Below are 16,560 nucleotides of genomic sequence, written 5' to 3'. Positions count from 1 at the left end.
GAGGCTAATGTTGGGCTATAAAGGAACTACAGCACGGTCACATGACTTCACGTCACCACCGCTAAGCTAAAGGAGGCTAATGTTGGGCTATAAAGGAACTACAGCACGGTCACATGACTTCACGTCACCACCGCTAAGCTAAAAGTGGCTAACGTTGGGCTATAAAGGAACTACAGCACGGTCACATGACTTCACGTCACCACCGCTAAGCTAAAGGCGGCTAATGTTGGGCTATAAAGGAACTACAGCACGGTCACATGACTTCACGTCACCACCGCTAAGCTAAAGGAGGCTAATGTTGGGCTATAAAGGAACTACAGCACGGTCACATGACTTCACGTCACCACCGCTAAGCTAAAGGAGGCTAATGTTGGGCTATAAAGGAACTACAGCACGGTCACATGACTTCACGTCACCACCGCTAAGCTAAAAGTGGCTAACGTTGGGCTATAAAGGAACTACAGCACGGTCACATGACTTCACGTCACCACCGCTAAGCTAAAGGCGGCTAATGTTGGGCTATAAAGGAACTACAGCACGGTCACATGACTTCACGTCACCACCGCTAAGCTAAAGGAGGCTAATGTTGGGCTATAAAGGAACTACAGCACGGTCACATGACTTCACGTCACCACCGCTAAGCTAAAGGAGGCTAATGTTGGGCTATAAAGGAACTACAGCACGGTCACATGACTTCACGTCACCACCGCTAAGCTAAAGGTGGCTAACGTTGGGCGTGATGACGTGTAGTTGTCTAGATTTGTAAGGAACCGCCTTACTGACGTATTTTATTTCGTAACTGACTTACAACCAAAAATCGAATCAAATCAAATCAAGTTTTATTTATATAACACATTTATAAACGATTTTTGGTCGAGCCAAAGTGCTGTACATAAAATAAAAATAGCCTACAGTAGAGACACTTTACAGCAAATACAACAGCACAGATTGTTCAGAATATCAGTATGAGAAAAACGACACCCTCTGTCCTTAGACCCTCTGTCCTTAGACCCTCTGTCCTCAGGCCCTCTGTCCTTAGACCCTCTGTCCTTAGACCCTCACATCGTACAAGGAAACACTTCCAGAGAAAACCCACAGTTTAAGGGAACATGGGAGAAACCTCAGGGAGAGCAGCAGAGGAGGGATCCCTCTCACAGGACGGACAGACGTGCAATAGATGCCGTGTGTGAATCCAAGAGATAATACATTTTACAGCATATAGACCGAATGTTAGGAAATGCATGTGTCTGTAATAAGAAGAAACACTTTCAGAAAACCATTGACTTCCAGACGCAGGTACCAGAAGTGTTAAAATACTGACTAATTCCTGTGCCACTCTACGGCAGATGTAGTAAGAGATTTGAGAGCATGTTCTAAGAGATACAGTGAATACCTTCCTCTGGTCTAATGTGCTTTCCTCACCCCACCTGTCCCACAGGGAGGAGCTCCACCTCCAGACCCTCAAGGCCTTTGTGGAGCTGCACGAATTCTCCGACCTCAATCTGGTGCAGGCCCTCAGGTCAGCTTTGTTTACCTTCGCTCTCGTCTCATCTACTACTGTGTCACCCATCTGAAACACACCACAGTCACTCATCAACACCATCACATAAAACATATATAGACATACAGTGAATCAAGTCAAGGTAGATGGCTATATGCAAACGCTGTGTACTTACATATCGAGTCACAAAGCTCCTAAACTCAGGAATCACTTTGGTTTGGCAATTAATAAGCAACACATTTAGAAATTGTACATTTTTTGAATTCTCAATAATTATGCCAAGTTTGTTTGAACAGTAGCTTTTATTGTACATATGTTTAGATATAGTGAATATCCACCTCATGGTGTTGCTGATATTTTCTGTGACGTGGTATCATTTGACTTGTTTTCATGGTGCTGCTGTAAACTCATAATTTCACAAACAAAAGGAAAACGTTCTTCACATAATCAGTGAAGTGTATTTTCTTTCAAACTAACATTTGTACCAGTGTTGTTTAACAAATAGTAAAAAGATCTGTTTCTGTCATGGGCGTGTTGATGACGTGTTCTTGGACGCTTTACCTTCAAGTGTTTGCGCATGACATTGGAACTGATTAGTCATTTCCAATGCTGAGTGTTTACAAAGGACATTAATGTTGTGTCTCTGTCAAATCAAATCAAAATCAAATCTGTCCTTAGACCCTCTGTCCTTAGACCCTCTGTCCTTAGACCCTCTGTCCTCAGACCCTCTATCCTTAGACCCTCTGTCCTTAGACCCTCTGTCTTCAGACCCTCTGTCCTTAGACCCTCTGTCCTCAGACCCTCTGTCCTCAGACCCTCTGTCCTCAGACCCTCTGTCCTTAGACCCTCTGTCCTCAGACCCTTTGTCCTTAGACCCTCTGTCCTCAGACCCTCTGTCCTCAGACCCTCTGTCCTTAGACCCTCTGTCCTCAGACCCTCTGTCCTCAGACCCTCTGTCCTTAGACCCTCTGTCCTCAGACCCTCTATCCTTAGACCCTCTGTCCTTAGACCCTCTATCCTTAGACCCTCTGTCCTTAGACCCTCTGTCCTTAGACCCTCACATCGTACAAGGAAAAACTTCTCTGTCTAAAACAGCATCACACTTTGGAAGATTGTGGTCAAGGTTTTTTAGTGAGAGCTTGTTCTGGGGTTAGGGTTCAGGTGTTGCCATGTTCCAACAAACGTGGCTGCATCGGATTCAGATTTATGAAGTTATTAAAGGGCTAAAGTCCGAATATCTAACACTGATCATACTTTAAACACAAGCCAGAGTGAGTTTACCGATATGAGAGGGGCTGCTAATACCATTGACTAACATCATTGAGTGCGATAGTATAACGGAAGAAAGATCCGATCTACTATTAAGATAATAATGATAGATGCGAGGTAAAAAGACGTTCAAGTTAAAGGTCCTGCATTCAAATAATTGGTCTCTCTACGACAGGGGTCTCAAAATCAAGGCCGGCGACTTCATGTTATGTGGCCCCGCAAGAGCTTGCAAAGAATATAATATGTTTATTATACGGTTACATGCTACTTTACAGAAGCAGGTTGCTCATGTCCCACAATGCATCTTGTTTTGTGACATGCGCGCTGAAGAGACTTGCAATTATTTGCCCTGGACTTCTGCTTTCAGACGTAGTTAAATACTAAGTTATTATCCTATCCGAAAATGATCCAAATCAGAGGCAATGATGTAATATATAATACACTATTTTATATATATATTATATATTTATAACCGGCCCTTTGAGTGCAACCTTTATACGAATGTGGCCCGCGATGAAATTGAGACTATTTTTCCAAATAAATGTGCTTGTAATGGGGAGGACTTCACAGCCTGGGAAAGCAGTCGTTTCACATATTTAGGTTTAGGGTTAGGGCTTGCACTTCCCCTTCCCTTTTCTCAAGGTTCATGGGTTTTAGGATGATGCCTGAAATAAGTTATGTGGTAAACACAAGCTTAAGAAATATTCTAGTTATGTTTGACTTCATGAAATACTTACCACCCCAAATCTCCAAGCGCTGAAACCAAAAGAGATAAACATGTAGCCGTTAGCGCTAACATAGCTAGAAGCTGACCTCTATTATCATTAATGCTTGAAATATCTCTAGTTCTCAAGTAACTGTAGTGAACTTGATGGAGGGAGCATGAACTTTTTCTTAGGTTCAAGTTAATATATTCTATTGTATTTGTATTTGCTTGCACTATTTTATCAGTTGTATTGTGTTGCACTGTTGGAGGAGCCTGTGTCCTAAGATCTCCATTGTCATATGTACACTGTAGCTACAGTATGTCCAAATGACAATAGAAGCCTTGAATCTTGAATACAGGTTATGTCGAAGGTGTAAGTGTACAATCACTAAGACTAAGACACTAAGACACTAGGAAGGACAATATGACAAATGAAGGAACTAAAATCCCACATAGTGACCATCCTTTGTATGTTGAGTAAATGTCACTAAGAGTCACACCAGTGTTGTGCTTGGAAACTGGGCCTCCAACACACTTTCTCCAGATGCGTGGAGAAGTTCACATGCTGGTCATGCAGCTGATGAACACATGTTTCATACAGAGGTTAATGTTATGGTGGTGTGTGTATGTGACAGACAGTTCCTGTGGAGTTTCCGTCTGCCTGGTGAAGCCCAGAAGATCGACCGCATGATGGAGGCCTTCGCTACGCGCTACTGCGACTGCAACGTTCAGGTCTTCCAGTCCACAGGTGAGCGTCACTAAATACACATCTGTCCACTTCCTGTTTGTGTGTGTGTGGCCTAGTATTACTATACTTGTGGGGACCTAAATCTGTCTACACAGTCACGTGTGGGGACTCGCCTCCCTTATGGGGACAAAATGGAGGTCCGCATGAGGGGAGTCATTAATTTTAGGGTGAAGACTTGGTTAGGGTTAGGATAAGTCTCCAGGAAATGCATGTAAGTCAATGTAATGTCCCCTGAAGTGATGTGTACATGGTATTTGTGTGTGTGTGTGTGTGTGTGTGTGTGTGTGTGTGTGTGTGTGTGTGTGTGTGTGTGTGTGTGTGTGTGTGTGTGTGTGTGTGTGTGTGTGTGTGTGCGTGCGCGTGCGTGCGTGCGTGCGTGCGTGTGTGTGTGTGTGTGTGTGTGTGTGTGTGTGTGTGTGTGTGTGTGTGTGTGGGGGGATGAGTTAAAATGACCACCTTAATGTTTGCCTTTCATTTCCTCTTTTTCTTTACCTTAACTCACTCTGTATTTATGTGAACTACATTGCTGTGTCTAAGATTGGACACTTCCCTTTGTACACAGACAGGTCATACACTGAACGCTTGCTCAGAGGTGGGAAGTAGTGGAGTACAAATACTTCGTTACTGTACTTAAGTAAATAAATGTTGTATCAGTACTTTACACCACTACTTATTTTTCTGACAACTTTTTACTTTGATTTCTTACATGTTGAACACAAATACCTGTACTTTCTACTTCTTACATGTTGAACACAAATACCTGTACTTTCTACTTCTTACATGTTGAACACAAAAACCTGTACTTTCTACTTCTTACATGTTGAACTCAAATACCTGTACTTTCTACTTCTTACATGTTGAACTCAAATACCTGTACTTTCTACTTCTCACATGTTGAACTCAAATACCTGTACTTTCTACTTCTTACATGTTGAACTCAAATACCTGTACTTTCTACTTCTTACATGTTGAACACAAATACCTGTACTTTCTACTTCTTACATGTTGAACACAAATACCTGTACTTTCTACTTCTTACATGTTGAACTCAAATACCTGTACTTTCTACTTCTCACATGTTGAACACAAATACCTGTACTTTCTACTTCTTACATGTTGAACACAAATACCTGTACTTTCTACTTCTTACATGTTGAACTCAAATACCTGTACTTTCTACTTCTTACATGTTGAACACAAAAACCTGTACTTTCTACTTCTTACATGTTGAACACAAAAACCTGTACTTTCTACTTCTCACATGTTGAACCCAAATACCTGTACTTTCTACTTCTTACATTTTGAACCCAAATACCTGTACTTTCTACTTCTCACATGTTGAACACAAATACCTGTACTTTCTACTTCTCTCATGTTGAACACAAATACCTGTACTTTCTACTTCTTACATGTTGAACACAAATACCTGTACTTTCTACTTCTCACATGTTGAACACAAATACCTGTACTTTCTACTTCTCACATGTTGAACCCAAATACCTGTACTTTCTACTTCTCTCATGTTGAACACAAATACCTGTACTTTCTACTTCTTACATGTTGAACACAAATACCTGTACTTTCTACTTCTCACATGTTGAACACAAATACCTGTACTTTCTACTTCTCTCATGTTGAACACAAATACCTGTACTTTCTACTTCTTACATGTTGAACACAAATACCTGTACTTTCTACTTCTCACATGTTGAACACAAATACCTGTACTTTCTACTTCTCACATGTTGAACCCAAATACCTGTACTTTCTACTTCTCTCATGTTGAACACAAATACCTGTACTTTCTACTTCTTACATGTTGAACACAAATACCTGTACTTTCTACTTCTCACATGTTGAACACAAATACCTGTACTTTCTACTTCTCTCATGTTGAACACAAATACCTGTACTTTCTACTTCTTACATGTTGAACACAAATACCTGTACTTTCTACTTCTCACATGTTGAACACAAATACCTGTACTTTCTACTTCTCACATGTTGAACCCAAATACCTGTACTTTCTACTTCTCTCATGTTGAACACAAATACCTGTACTTTCTACTTCTTACATGTTGAACACAAATACCTGTACTTTCTACTTCTCACATGTTGAACACAAATACCTGTACTTTCTACTTCTCTCATGTTGAACACAAATACCTGTACTTTCTACTTCTTACATGTTGAACACAAATACCTGTACTTTCTACTTCTCACATGTTGAACACAAATACCTGTACTTTCTACTTCTTACATGTTGAACCCAAATACCTGTACTTTCTACTTCTTACATGTTGAACTCAAATACCTGTACTTTCTACTTCTCACATGTTGAACCCAAATACCTGTAGGCTACTTTCTACTTCTTACATGTTCAACACAAAAACCTGTACTTTCTACTTCTTACACGTTGAGCACAAATACCTGTACTTTCTACTTCTTACATGTTGAACTCAAATACCTGTACTTTCTACTTCTCACATGTTGAACACAAATACCTGTACTTTCTACTTCTTACATGTTGAACACAAATACCTGTACTTTCTACTTCTTACATGTTGAACACAAATACCTGTACTTTCTACTTCTTACACGTTGAACACAAATACCTGTACTTTCTACTTCTTACATGTTGAACTCAAATACCTGTACTTTCTACTTCTTACACGTCAAATACCTGTACTTTCTACTTCTTACATGTTGAACACAAATACCTGTACTTTCTACTTCTTACATGTTGAACCCAAATACCTGTACTTTCTACTTCTTACATGTTGAACCCAAATACATGTACTTTCTACTTCTTACATGTTGAACTCAAATACCTGTACTTTCTACTTCTCTCATTTTCGAAACAGCTGGTTCCTTTAGTCTGAATGTGTGTTTGGTGGCGTGATCATTATTCTTTAGAGTCACTGCGTGCCTATTGGTTGGAACACGATCCGTGTATCCATCACTTCCTGGTCTTCTCTAAAGAAGAGGGACCAATGGAAACGTTGTCATGTTGCCGTTGTTCAGCATGGAAACATTCATTAGCTCACAATGACATACGAAAAAGAAGATCCTTAATGTTCTATTAATACAAAGTGAGGTCAAGTTACCAGTTACTCTATAAAACAGTTGGTAGTTATGGGTACGTTTTACTTAAGTACATTTCGAAGCCCATACGAGTATCTGTACTTCTACTTGAGTAAAGGATGTGTGTACTTTTGCCATCTCTGCACTTGCTTAGTATGTGAAGTTCGACCCTGTAGTCTCAAGACAGACTGTTCCTTTAATCGAACAACAAGTAAAGGAGGCTTCTTGTTGGCACCAGTATAGTTGTAAATTAATTAAATACCGGAAAATAAACAAACGTACCTGTACAGTATGTTACTTGTGTATAACAATCCAGGTACGCACTTTGCACACTTAGGCATTCAAAGCAGCACATGTAAACACGCGAAGACACAAAACCTGTTGTATAATCTATGCGCTTCACATTTTGTTGCCGTCTCTTACCTTTTTGTTTGTTTGCATCCTTTTTACATAACCCAAGACACATGCTACATCCTGTCCTTTGCCATCATCATGCTCAACACAAGCCTCCACAACCCCAACGTGAAGGAAAAGACCCCCCTGGAGCGCTTCATCTCCATGAACAGAGGCATCAACAACGGGGGGGATCTACCCAATGACCTGCTCTCGGTGAGAAACACTCACAGCCTTTTTTCATCCTTTGGAAATATGTTTCATGACAATACATGATGTAAGAAAGAGGTGGGAGAAGTTTGAGTAAAAGAAGAAGTACTCAGATCTTGTACTTGAGTAAAAGTAGAAGTACTCAGATCTTGTACTTGAGTAAAAGTAGAAGTACTCAGATATTGTACTTGAGTAAAAGTAGAAGTACTCAGAGCTTGTACTTGAGTAAAAGTAGAAGTACTCAGATATTGTACTTGAGTAAAAGTAGAAGTACTCAGATCTTGTACTTGAGTAAAAGTAGAAGTACTCAGATCTTGTACTTGAGTAAAAGTAGAAGTACTCAGATCTTGTACTTGAGTAAAAGTAGAAGTACTCAGGTGTTGTTCTTGAGTAAAAGTAGAAGTAACCAGATCTTGTACTTGAGTAAAAGTAGAAGTACTCAGATCTTGTTCTTGAGTAAAAGTAGAAGTACTCAGATCTTGTTCTTCAGTAAAAGTAGAAGTACTCAGATATTGTACTTGAGTAAAAGTAGAAGTACTCAGATCTTTTTCTTGAGTAAAAGTAGAAGTACTCAGATCTTGTACTTGAGTAAAAGTAGCAGTACTCTGATCTTGTACTTGAGTAAAAGTAGAAGTACTCAGATCTTGTACTTGAGTAAAAGTAGAAGTACTCAGATCTTGTACTTGAATAAAAGTAGAAGTACTCAGATCTTGTACTTGAGTAAAAGTAGAAGTACTCAGATCTTGTACTTGAGTAAAAGTAGAAGTACTCAGATCTTGTACTTGAGTAAAAGTAGAAGTACTCAGGTGTTGTTCTTGAGTAAAAGTAGAAGTACTCAGATCTTGTACTTGAGTAAAAGTAGAAGTACTCAGATCTTGTACTTGAGTAAAAGTAGAAGTACCAGAGTGTAGGAATACTCTGTTTCAGTAAAAGTCCTGCATTCAAAATGTTCCTCAAGTGAAAGTAGAAAGTATTCTCATCAAAATATAGTGAAAGTAGCGACAGTAAAAGTAGTCGTTGTGCAGATTGGTCCATTTCAGAATAATATATATGATATGTTTTATAATGATTGATCATGAAAGTGTTCTCAAAGCTGGTGAAGGTGCAGCTAGTCTGAAGTACTTTGTAGACTGCAGGGTAGCTGGTGAAGGTGCAGCTAGTCTGAAGTACTTTGTAGACTGCAGGGTAGCTGGTGGAGGTGCAGCTAGTCTGAAGTACTTTGTAGACTGCAGGGTAGCTGGTGAAGGTGCAGCTAGTCTGAAGTACTTTGTAGACTGCAGGGTAGCTGGTGAAGGTGCAGCTAGTCTGAAGTACTTTGTAGACTGCAGGGTAGCTGGTGGATTCACTCCAGGTGGAACTAAAGTCTGATTAACACTTGATTAGATTTCACATCATTCATCCACATCTGTGAAGTAACTAAAGGGATTAGATACATGTAGTGGAGGAAAAGTACACCATTTACCTCTGAACTGTAGTGCAGTAGAAGTAGCATCAAATGGAAATACCCCAGCAAAGTACAAGTATCACAAAAGTGTACTTAAGTAGAGTAAATGTACTTCTTTACTTCCCACCTCTGATATGAGGTCAACTTATTACCGATCTGATATAAGATTACCGATTATAATATTATTACCGATTAACATGGTCTGAATAAATCAAGAATGCTATGCCTCGAAATCCAGTGAAAAGTGGTCACAAACAAAACACATTTCCACATTAAGGCTGTCACAAAATAAGATTTTTATAACCAATTATTGTGGCCATAATAACTCAACATAACAATGTCACAAAATCCATAAAAATTAGAAGAACAACATGATGAGCCAAATTCATTTTTAAAGTTGTTTAATGTGCGTTTCGTCTCTTACATGAAATCAATATTGAATAAATATCATGGTTTCTTTCAATCCCCTCGTGAACCTGGCTTTCTCTTGCTTCAATATTTCTCATGTTGAATCTGGCCATTAAGGGATCTCTTCCTCTTGTGGAATCTATCAGAAAGGCTTATACGAAATCGAAAGCAATTACAAAAGTAGTCGATGTACAACTATTAGCAATCATGTGGTACTTTCTCTGCTTTAAAATAAACAGTTCCACCGTGTCACAATGACCACATCGTCTGGAACAGAAACTCCTTTCAGGTTGTTATCAGGCCTGAGACTGAAGAAGAAGAAGATGGACCTTTATTGATTCAGATCAGTTTTCCACTCTGTTTTTGTATACACACACATACATGTTATTGTTATACATACAAATATACACAGTTATATTTGTGCACACATGTCATTTGTTACCGGACACACAGTTATATATGCATGCTCCTCCTATCAGTCCGAAGTCCAAGTCCCGACTGAACCACTGCCGAAGTGCTAACTTAAGAGACTCTATTACATTAATGCACACAATGTGGACGATATCTGGTTTGCTTACTGCACATATTTTCTATTTCAATGTAAATTCTGCTTTAATTTATTTTCTATTTTACTATATTTTTTCTTATTTTTTTGTAATATCATTTTAGTTTTCTTAAAATCTGTTTTTTTGTTTTTGTTTAACTTCTGCACCACGACACCAAGTCAAATTCCAACAATCACAAATACCTCATTCACACCAACGCAACTCCGGTTCAAGCTCCGTGCTAGAGCCTTTCAGGTTCAGAACCGGTTCTTCGGTTTAGCTCCGGCTGTTTTCACACCGCCCAAAGTCCGACTGGTGCTGCGTCTTTGCGTCATGGCGTAACCGTTTGCGTGCCTGCTTCATAAAGCCAAACCGCACGGAAACCCCTCACAGCTCACACCGACAACAACAACAATGGCCGATTGTGCTCCAGCTTCCTCTGTACCTCTTCGGAAGACCAGATTCCTAGCAGGTAGCTGGTCTCTCCAGTGGACCACTGCTGCTTGTTAAGTTTCTCCATCGTTGTGTACAAGCTGGATACAACGCGGGCTTGTTGTTGTTGTTCAGGAGTTGATCCGCCCCTGCCCCCGCCCCGACGTAAGCGTGGCGTATGTGGTGCTTTTGCTCTGGATGGACAATTTTTTGGTGCTTGAAACGAACCGGATTCCGGAGCTATGAGGCTGCTCCGCTGCGGTGTGAACAGGAAAACCCGGTGCTTTTCAAGCTCCAGCTCCGAACCGGCCCTGAAACACCGTTGGTGTGAATGAGGTATGAGAGATTTCTCAGGGCCTCTCATCACCACAGCCTCACGCAGACATTTCATCTATCTAACTATTTGTTTCCCCATTTGTGCATTACATGATTGGTTCTTCTGATTGATGTCAAGCTAACAATGTGTGGTAGAAATGGAACAAGACATTGAATGATAGCACACACTTTAACCCATTCAACTCCTTTCTTTCGACTCAGAAACTGTACGAGAGCATTCGCAACGAGCCTTTCAAAATCCCAGAGGATGATGGGAATGATCTGACTCACACCTTCTTCAACCCGGACAGAGAAGGCTGGCTCCTTAAACTCGGTAAAGCACCTCTCCAAAATAATCAGTTTAAATGAATTGTTGTTATTCATTAGTGATGCCAAACTAAAGCGTCTAACCCAATTGAGAAGCGGTTTGAATGTGCTCTGCCTTGTATTTAACTTAATGAGGCTAGGAACAGGAAAGTACAGAGGAAGCGATCAGAAAGTTACCCAACAACGGAGTATACCTTTACGTCTCTGCATGCAAACCACATACTTTCAGAGTTAGGTGATGCAGAAGCTTCTCTTCAAACACATCACCTCAAAAGTTATTTGTAATGTCCAGGAACCAAACTGACAACAGAGCATTTAGTGCACATAAAGATCTTCATGTTTTGCTTTCTCTATATTTCAGGAGGTCGGGTAAAGACGTGGAAGAGGCGATGGTTCATCCTGACCGACAACTGTTTCTACTACTTTGAGTTCACCACTGTAAGGCTCTCACAATAGGCGCGTTCACACCGCAGTACTTTTCCCACTTTAGTTCCGATATAGTTCCGAAATGTCGCGTTCACACCAAAAAGAGCCGGCACTAAAATTAGTTCATGAGAACCTTTTCACCCCCTTTTCCCTCCCTGCTAGAGAGCAGGGACTTTCGTGGGAGAAAAAGGTTCCTATGTCTGATTGGCTGGGCGGATTGCAAACCACACCCCATAAAACTCCCAGAAAGTGTCGCCATTTTATTATCCTCGCATTAGCATTATTAGCATTAGCATTAGCCCAGCGCAGAAACGCAGAGAGACTAACTTATGGCAACACAAAAGAAAACATGGGAGCGGTGAGATGAGGAGGTGTCGGCGTTCTGGCGATTTACTCGGAAGGCTTCAGTAGAAGCTGCTGGGACTCCCAGCAGCTTCTACTGAAGCCAGTGCCCAACTCCGGGGACTTCCGGCCGGGGACTTTGGGTGGCAGTATACGCCGTGAAGTGGTTTGCGGCCTGCCAGTAAGCCCAAAGCAGAAGAAGAAGAAGTGACGTCAGCGGCTTCATTTGCCTAATCCTCCCCCAGGGAACTTATTCCGGTGTGAACGCGACCTGTACTTAGTTCATGAGAACTAAAGAGTTTGCATGAACTAAGTTCTCATGAACCTTTGTGGAAAAAGTACTGCGGTGTGAATGCGCCTGCTCCTTTTAAGGCACCTTCACACAGTATCTGAACATCTTTCAGCGCTTTTCATTTATTTTACCATTCACAAAAGATGTTAACGTTGCTTACAAGTCTCTAAATGAGACTACTAAATGTCATCACTCCCAACATTATCCTCCGTTAGCTTAGCGGTGGTGACTTGAAGTCATGTGACCGTGCTGTAGTTCCTTTATAGACCAACATTAGCCACCTTTAGCTTAGCGGTGGTGACGTGAAGTCATGTGACCGTGCTGTAGTTCCTTTATAGACCAACATTAGCCACCTTTAGCTTAGCGGTGGTGACGTGAAGTCATGTGACCGTGCTGTAGTTCCTTTATAGCCCAACATTAGCCGCCTTTAGCTTAGCGGTGGTGACGTGAAGTCATGTGACCGTGCTGTAGTTCCTTTATAGACCAACATTAGCCACCTTTAGCTTAGCGGTGGTGACGTGAAGTCATGTGACCGTGCTGTAGTTCCTTTATAGACCAACATTAGCCACCTTTAGCTTAGCGGTGGTGACGTGAAGTCATGTGACCGTGCTGTAGTTCCTTTATAGCCCAACATTAGCCGCCTTTAGCTTAGCGGTGGTGACGTGAAGTCATGTGACCGTGCTGTAGTTCCTTTATAGACCAACATTAGCCACCTTTAGCTTAGCGGTGGTGACGTGAAGTCATGTGACCGTGCCGTAGTTCCTTTATAGCCCAACATTAGCCTCCTTTAGCTTAGCGGTGGTGACGTGAAGTCATGTGACCGTGCTGTAGTTCCTTTATAGCCCAACATTAGCCGCCTTTAGCTTAGCGGTGGTGACGTGAAGTCATGTGACCGTGCTGTAGTTCCTTTATAGCCCAACATTAGCCGCCTTTAGCTTAGCGGTGGTGACGTGAAGTCATGTGACCGTGCTGCCGTTCCTTATAGCCTAATGTTAGCTTTGTACTTAAAAAAATCATAAAGTGGTGGAGATTATTATTATTATTAAATTATTATTGTTATGTCTCTTCTGCTTCCCCTCATTTTGTGACGCCCTCTTGCCCTCCTGATAGATGCACTTGACTCACTCCATACTGTTTGTATCTGTCTGCAGGATAAGGAGCCCAGAGGCATCATCCCTCTGGAGAACCTTTGCGTGAGAGAAGTGCCGTATCCTCGCAAACCCGTAAGATATACTGTCAACGGTGGTTTTCTCTCCAACACGATATTGAACTAGGGGTGTCCATCAAGTTAGGTAAAGAGCATTCAGACTTATAGATTGATTGTTGCTTGGTTTTCTGGTGTCGTCTAGTACTGTCTGGAGCTGTACAACCCCAACAGTCGAGGGCAGAAGATCAAGGCGTGCAAAACAGAGACGGACGGCCGTGTGGTGGTGGGGAAGCACCAATCGTACACCATCTGTGCGGCCAGCGCAGAGGAGAGGGACTCCTGGATCGAGGCCATCAGGTCAGACACACACACACATACACACACACACACACACACACACACACACACACACACACACACACACACACACACACACACACACACACACACACACATACCATGTATACATCACTTCAGGGGACATTACATTGACCTACATGCATTTCCTGGAGACGTATCCTAACCTTAACCCTAACCAACACATGCCTAACCCTAACCAAGTCTTCACTCTAAAATTAATGATCCCCCTCATGGGGACCTCCAATTTGTCTTCATAAGGGAGGCGGGTCCCCACACGTGACTGTGTAAACAGATTTAGGTCCCCACAAGTATAGTAATGCTAGGCAACACACACACACACACACACACACACACACACACACACACACACACACACACACACACACACACACACACACACACACACACACACACACACACACACACACACACAGCAGCATTGGTGTCTCAATAATGACGCTCTTCCTCTACTTCTAACAGGGCGAGCATCACCAAGGATCCGTTCTACGACTTGGTCTCAGTCCGTAAGAAGAAAGTGATAAACCAGGCTGCTCAGGACTGAGCGTCCGTCCCCCCCTGCATGGACTTTAATATCCCCACCCCACACACAGTGGCCCCATCACCTTTAAGTTGGTGCAACTCAACTGAGTGAGAACACTGGAGGCTAAAAGCGTGACTTCTCTTTCCACTTCCCGTTTGTACAGACTGAGCCGAAGCGTGTCAAAGGTGAACACGTTGACTCATATCTGTTGAGAGTTAGTCAATATATCTTTGCTCGATATCCATCTCTTACGGTCTTTTTAGAATCAGGCAGAGAGATAAAGCACGTGTGGAGCAGTGTCTGGATGCTGGCAACATGGAAGATTATTCAGAACAGTTCTCAGGACTCAGGAATGGACGTTTACAAGTAACAGTAATCTGCGTTACTCGCGTCCAGTGGATCATCATTTCTACCGCTGCACCTAATGTTACTCTTCCGCTCATCATCGCTTAAGCTTCATTTTGTAAATACAGATCATTTTGTAAGCATTTAAGATCATTATTTTGACGACGTTGTACTATTTCAGGGACTTTTTTTACTTAGAATACTTGTTCTAATCAGACCAAGCCTGTAATGTTTGACTTACCTTTACCAGTGCAATAAGTGCAATATACATTATGTCCTGATTTCATTTCATTACAAAGCAAACACTGTAATGAAATACATCGTTTAGCTTTATTATGTGTTCTCAGTGTTTGGATTGCATCTGTTGTTTTTGTATCATGATGTATTTAATAAAAAGTATTCCATTGCTCTTTGACATGCAACACTGGGTCCTGTTTTTGCGTGCCAGCTGTTTCCTGAGTCTGAAAACCATCAGACCACACCTTACTATCTCATATTGTGTGTGAAAGAGTGAAACCGCCTTTTTGTCCCGAGCAGTATCACAAATAGAGGACTAGAAAGCATCTAATAGTATCGCACAGGATATAATCAGCTTCCTGTGGGATCGTGAATGTATTAAATTGTCATAAACAGTATTCATATTTAACACCTTGTTCTGGACGTTGTATAGAATGTGATATGTTTAAGATATTTGGTTTACCCGTCAAGAACTAACCCAATGCTCATAAAACAGAACTACAATGTACCTTCACCCCGTGTTGAGTTAGACATTTAAACACCCGAAAACACTCAAAATCCATGAGTACTTTCTTCCTATTTTCTGTTTTTAAGGTCTCCTATAATAAATGGAATGGATCGATTTCCAAAATGCAATTTTCATTCAGCATTTCTCGACAAGTCACAGATTATAGGCTCAGAAATACCTCAATTGTCCACCTAAAAAAGAAGCCTACATAGTTGTAAGGCCCCTCCCGAAATGTTAAGATATTTAACATAAAAATACAACAATTAGTCTCCAATGTGTTTTCTAACAAACAATGAAAACTGTTATAACTCAGTGAGTGACTGAGGACTGACTATCATATGTCGTGAGGTGAAGTTATTGTATTAAAACGTTGAGTAATGAAAGGACAGTTTGGCAAATATAATCAAATGTAATAAAATAATACATTTTTCTGACCTTGTTTAAACTCTGTGTTTTTGCGTAAACAATAAGAAGCAATTCTAACAGGAAATAACATGTGCATGCCTCCCATGTTTGTGTCAGTCTATATATGAGTTGACGCCTCTTCCTAGTGCAGCTCTGACTTCCTGTTTCAGTGTTGCACCACATCTACCCCCCCCCCTCCCCTCCGAGTTCCCATCAGGCCTGTGGTTCCTCTCGGAGGTAAAAAGAGAAGCGGGGGGCAGCTAGCGTTAGCTGTGTGCACTGCATTCATCAGTTTTGCATCTTACTGTAGATATTGATGTCTTTCACCACTAGGTGGAGCTATCGTCTCAGTGGAGACACTACGTACTGATATACACCTGACCATCAGCAGGAGAGGACTCTTTAAAGTAGAGACACTACATACTGATATACACCTGAACATCAGCAGGAGAGGACTCTTTAAAGTAGAGGCACTACGTACTGATACACACCTGAACATCAGCAGGAGAGGACTCTTTAAAGTAGAGACACTACATACTGATATACACCTGAACATCAGCAGGAGAGGACTCTTT

At 41.4% G+C, this 16,560-nt stretch overlaps 1 protein-coding gene across 1 annotated transcript in view; it reads left to right on the top strand.

Annotated features, from left to right (window-relative positions):
* LOC117451497 (cytohesin-4-like) overlaps positions 1 to 15,250 on the top strand; it is a 25,955-nt gene extending 10,705 nt beyond the window's left edge. Inside the window, exons 6-13 of the mRNA XM_034089826.2 lie at positions 1,439 to 1,519; positions 4,112 to 4,224; positions 7,769 to 7,917; positions 11,278 to 11,389; positions 11,744 to 11,820; positions 13,594 to 13,665; positions 13,792 to 13,946; positions 14,430 to 15,250. Coding sequence (XP_033945717.1) covers positions 1,439 to 1,519; positions 4,112 to 4,224; positions 7,769 to 7,917; positions 11,278 to 11,389; positions 11,744 to 11,820; positions 13,594 to 13,665; positions 13,792 to 13,946; positions 14,430 to 14,511 — 841 coding nt within the window. The 3' untranslated portion in view covers positions 14,512 to 15,250. The remainder of the gene's footprint in view (positions 1 to 1,438; positions 1,520 to 4,111; positions 4,225 to 7,768; positions 7,918 to 11,277; positions 11,390 to 11,743; positions 11,821 to 13,593; positions 13,666 to 13,791; positions 13,947 to 14,429) is intronic.
* Positions 15,251 to 16,560: the final 1,310 nt, after the last annotated feature.

The sequence above is a fragment of the Pseudochaenichthys georgianus genome, chromosome 1 (genome assembly GCF_902827115.2).
Source record: "Pseudochaenichthys georgianus chromosome 1, fPseGeo1.2, whole genome shotgun sequence".
Taxonomy (NCBI): domain Eukaryota; kingdom Metazoa; phylum Chordata; class Actinopteri; order Perciformes; family Channichthyidae; genus Pseudochaenichthys; species Pseudochaenichthys georgianus.
The sequence above is the reverse complement of the archived record's forward strand: the minus strand, read 5'-3'. Positions and strand labels throughout refer to the sequence as shown.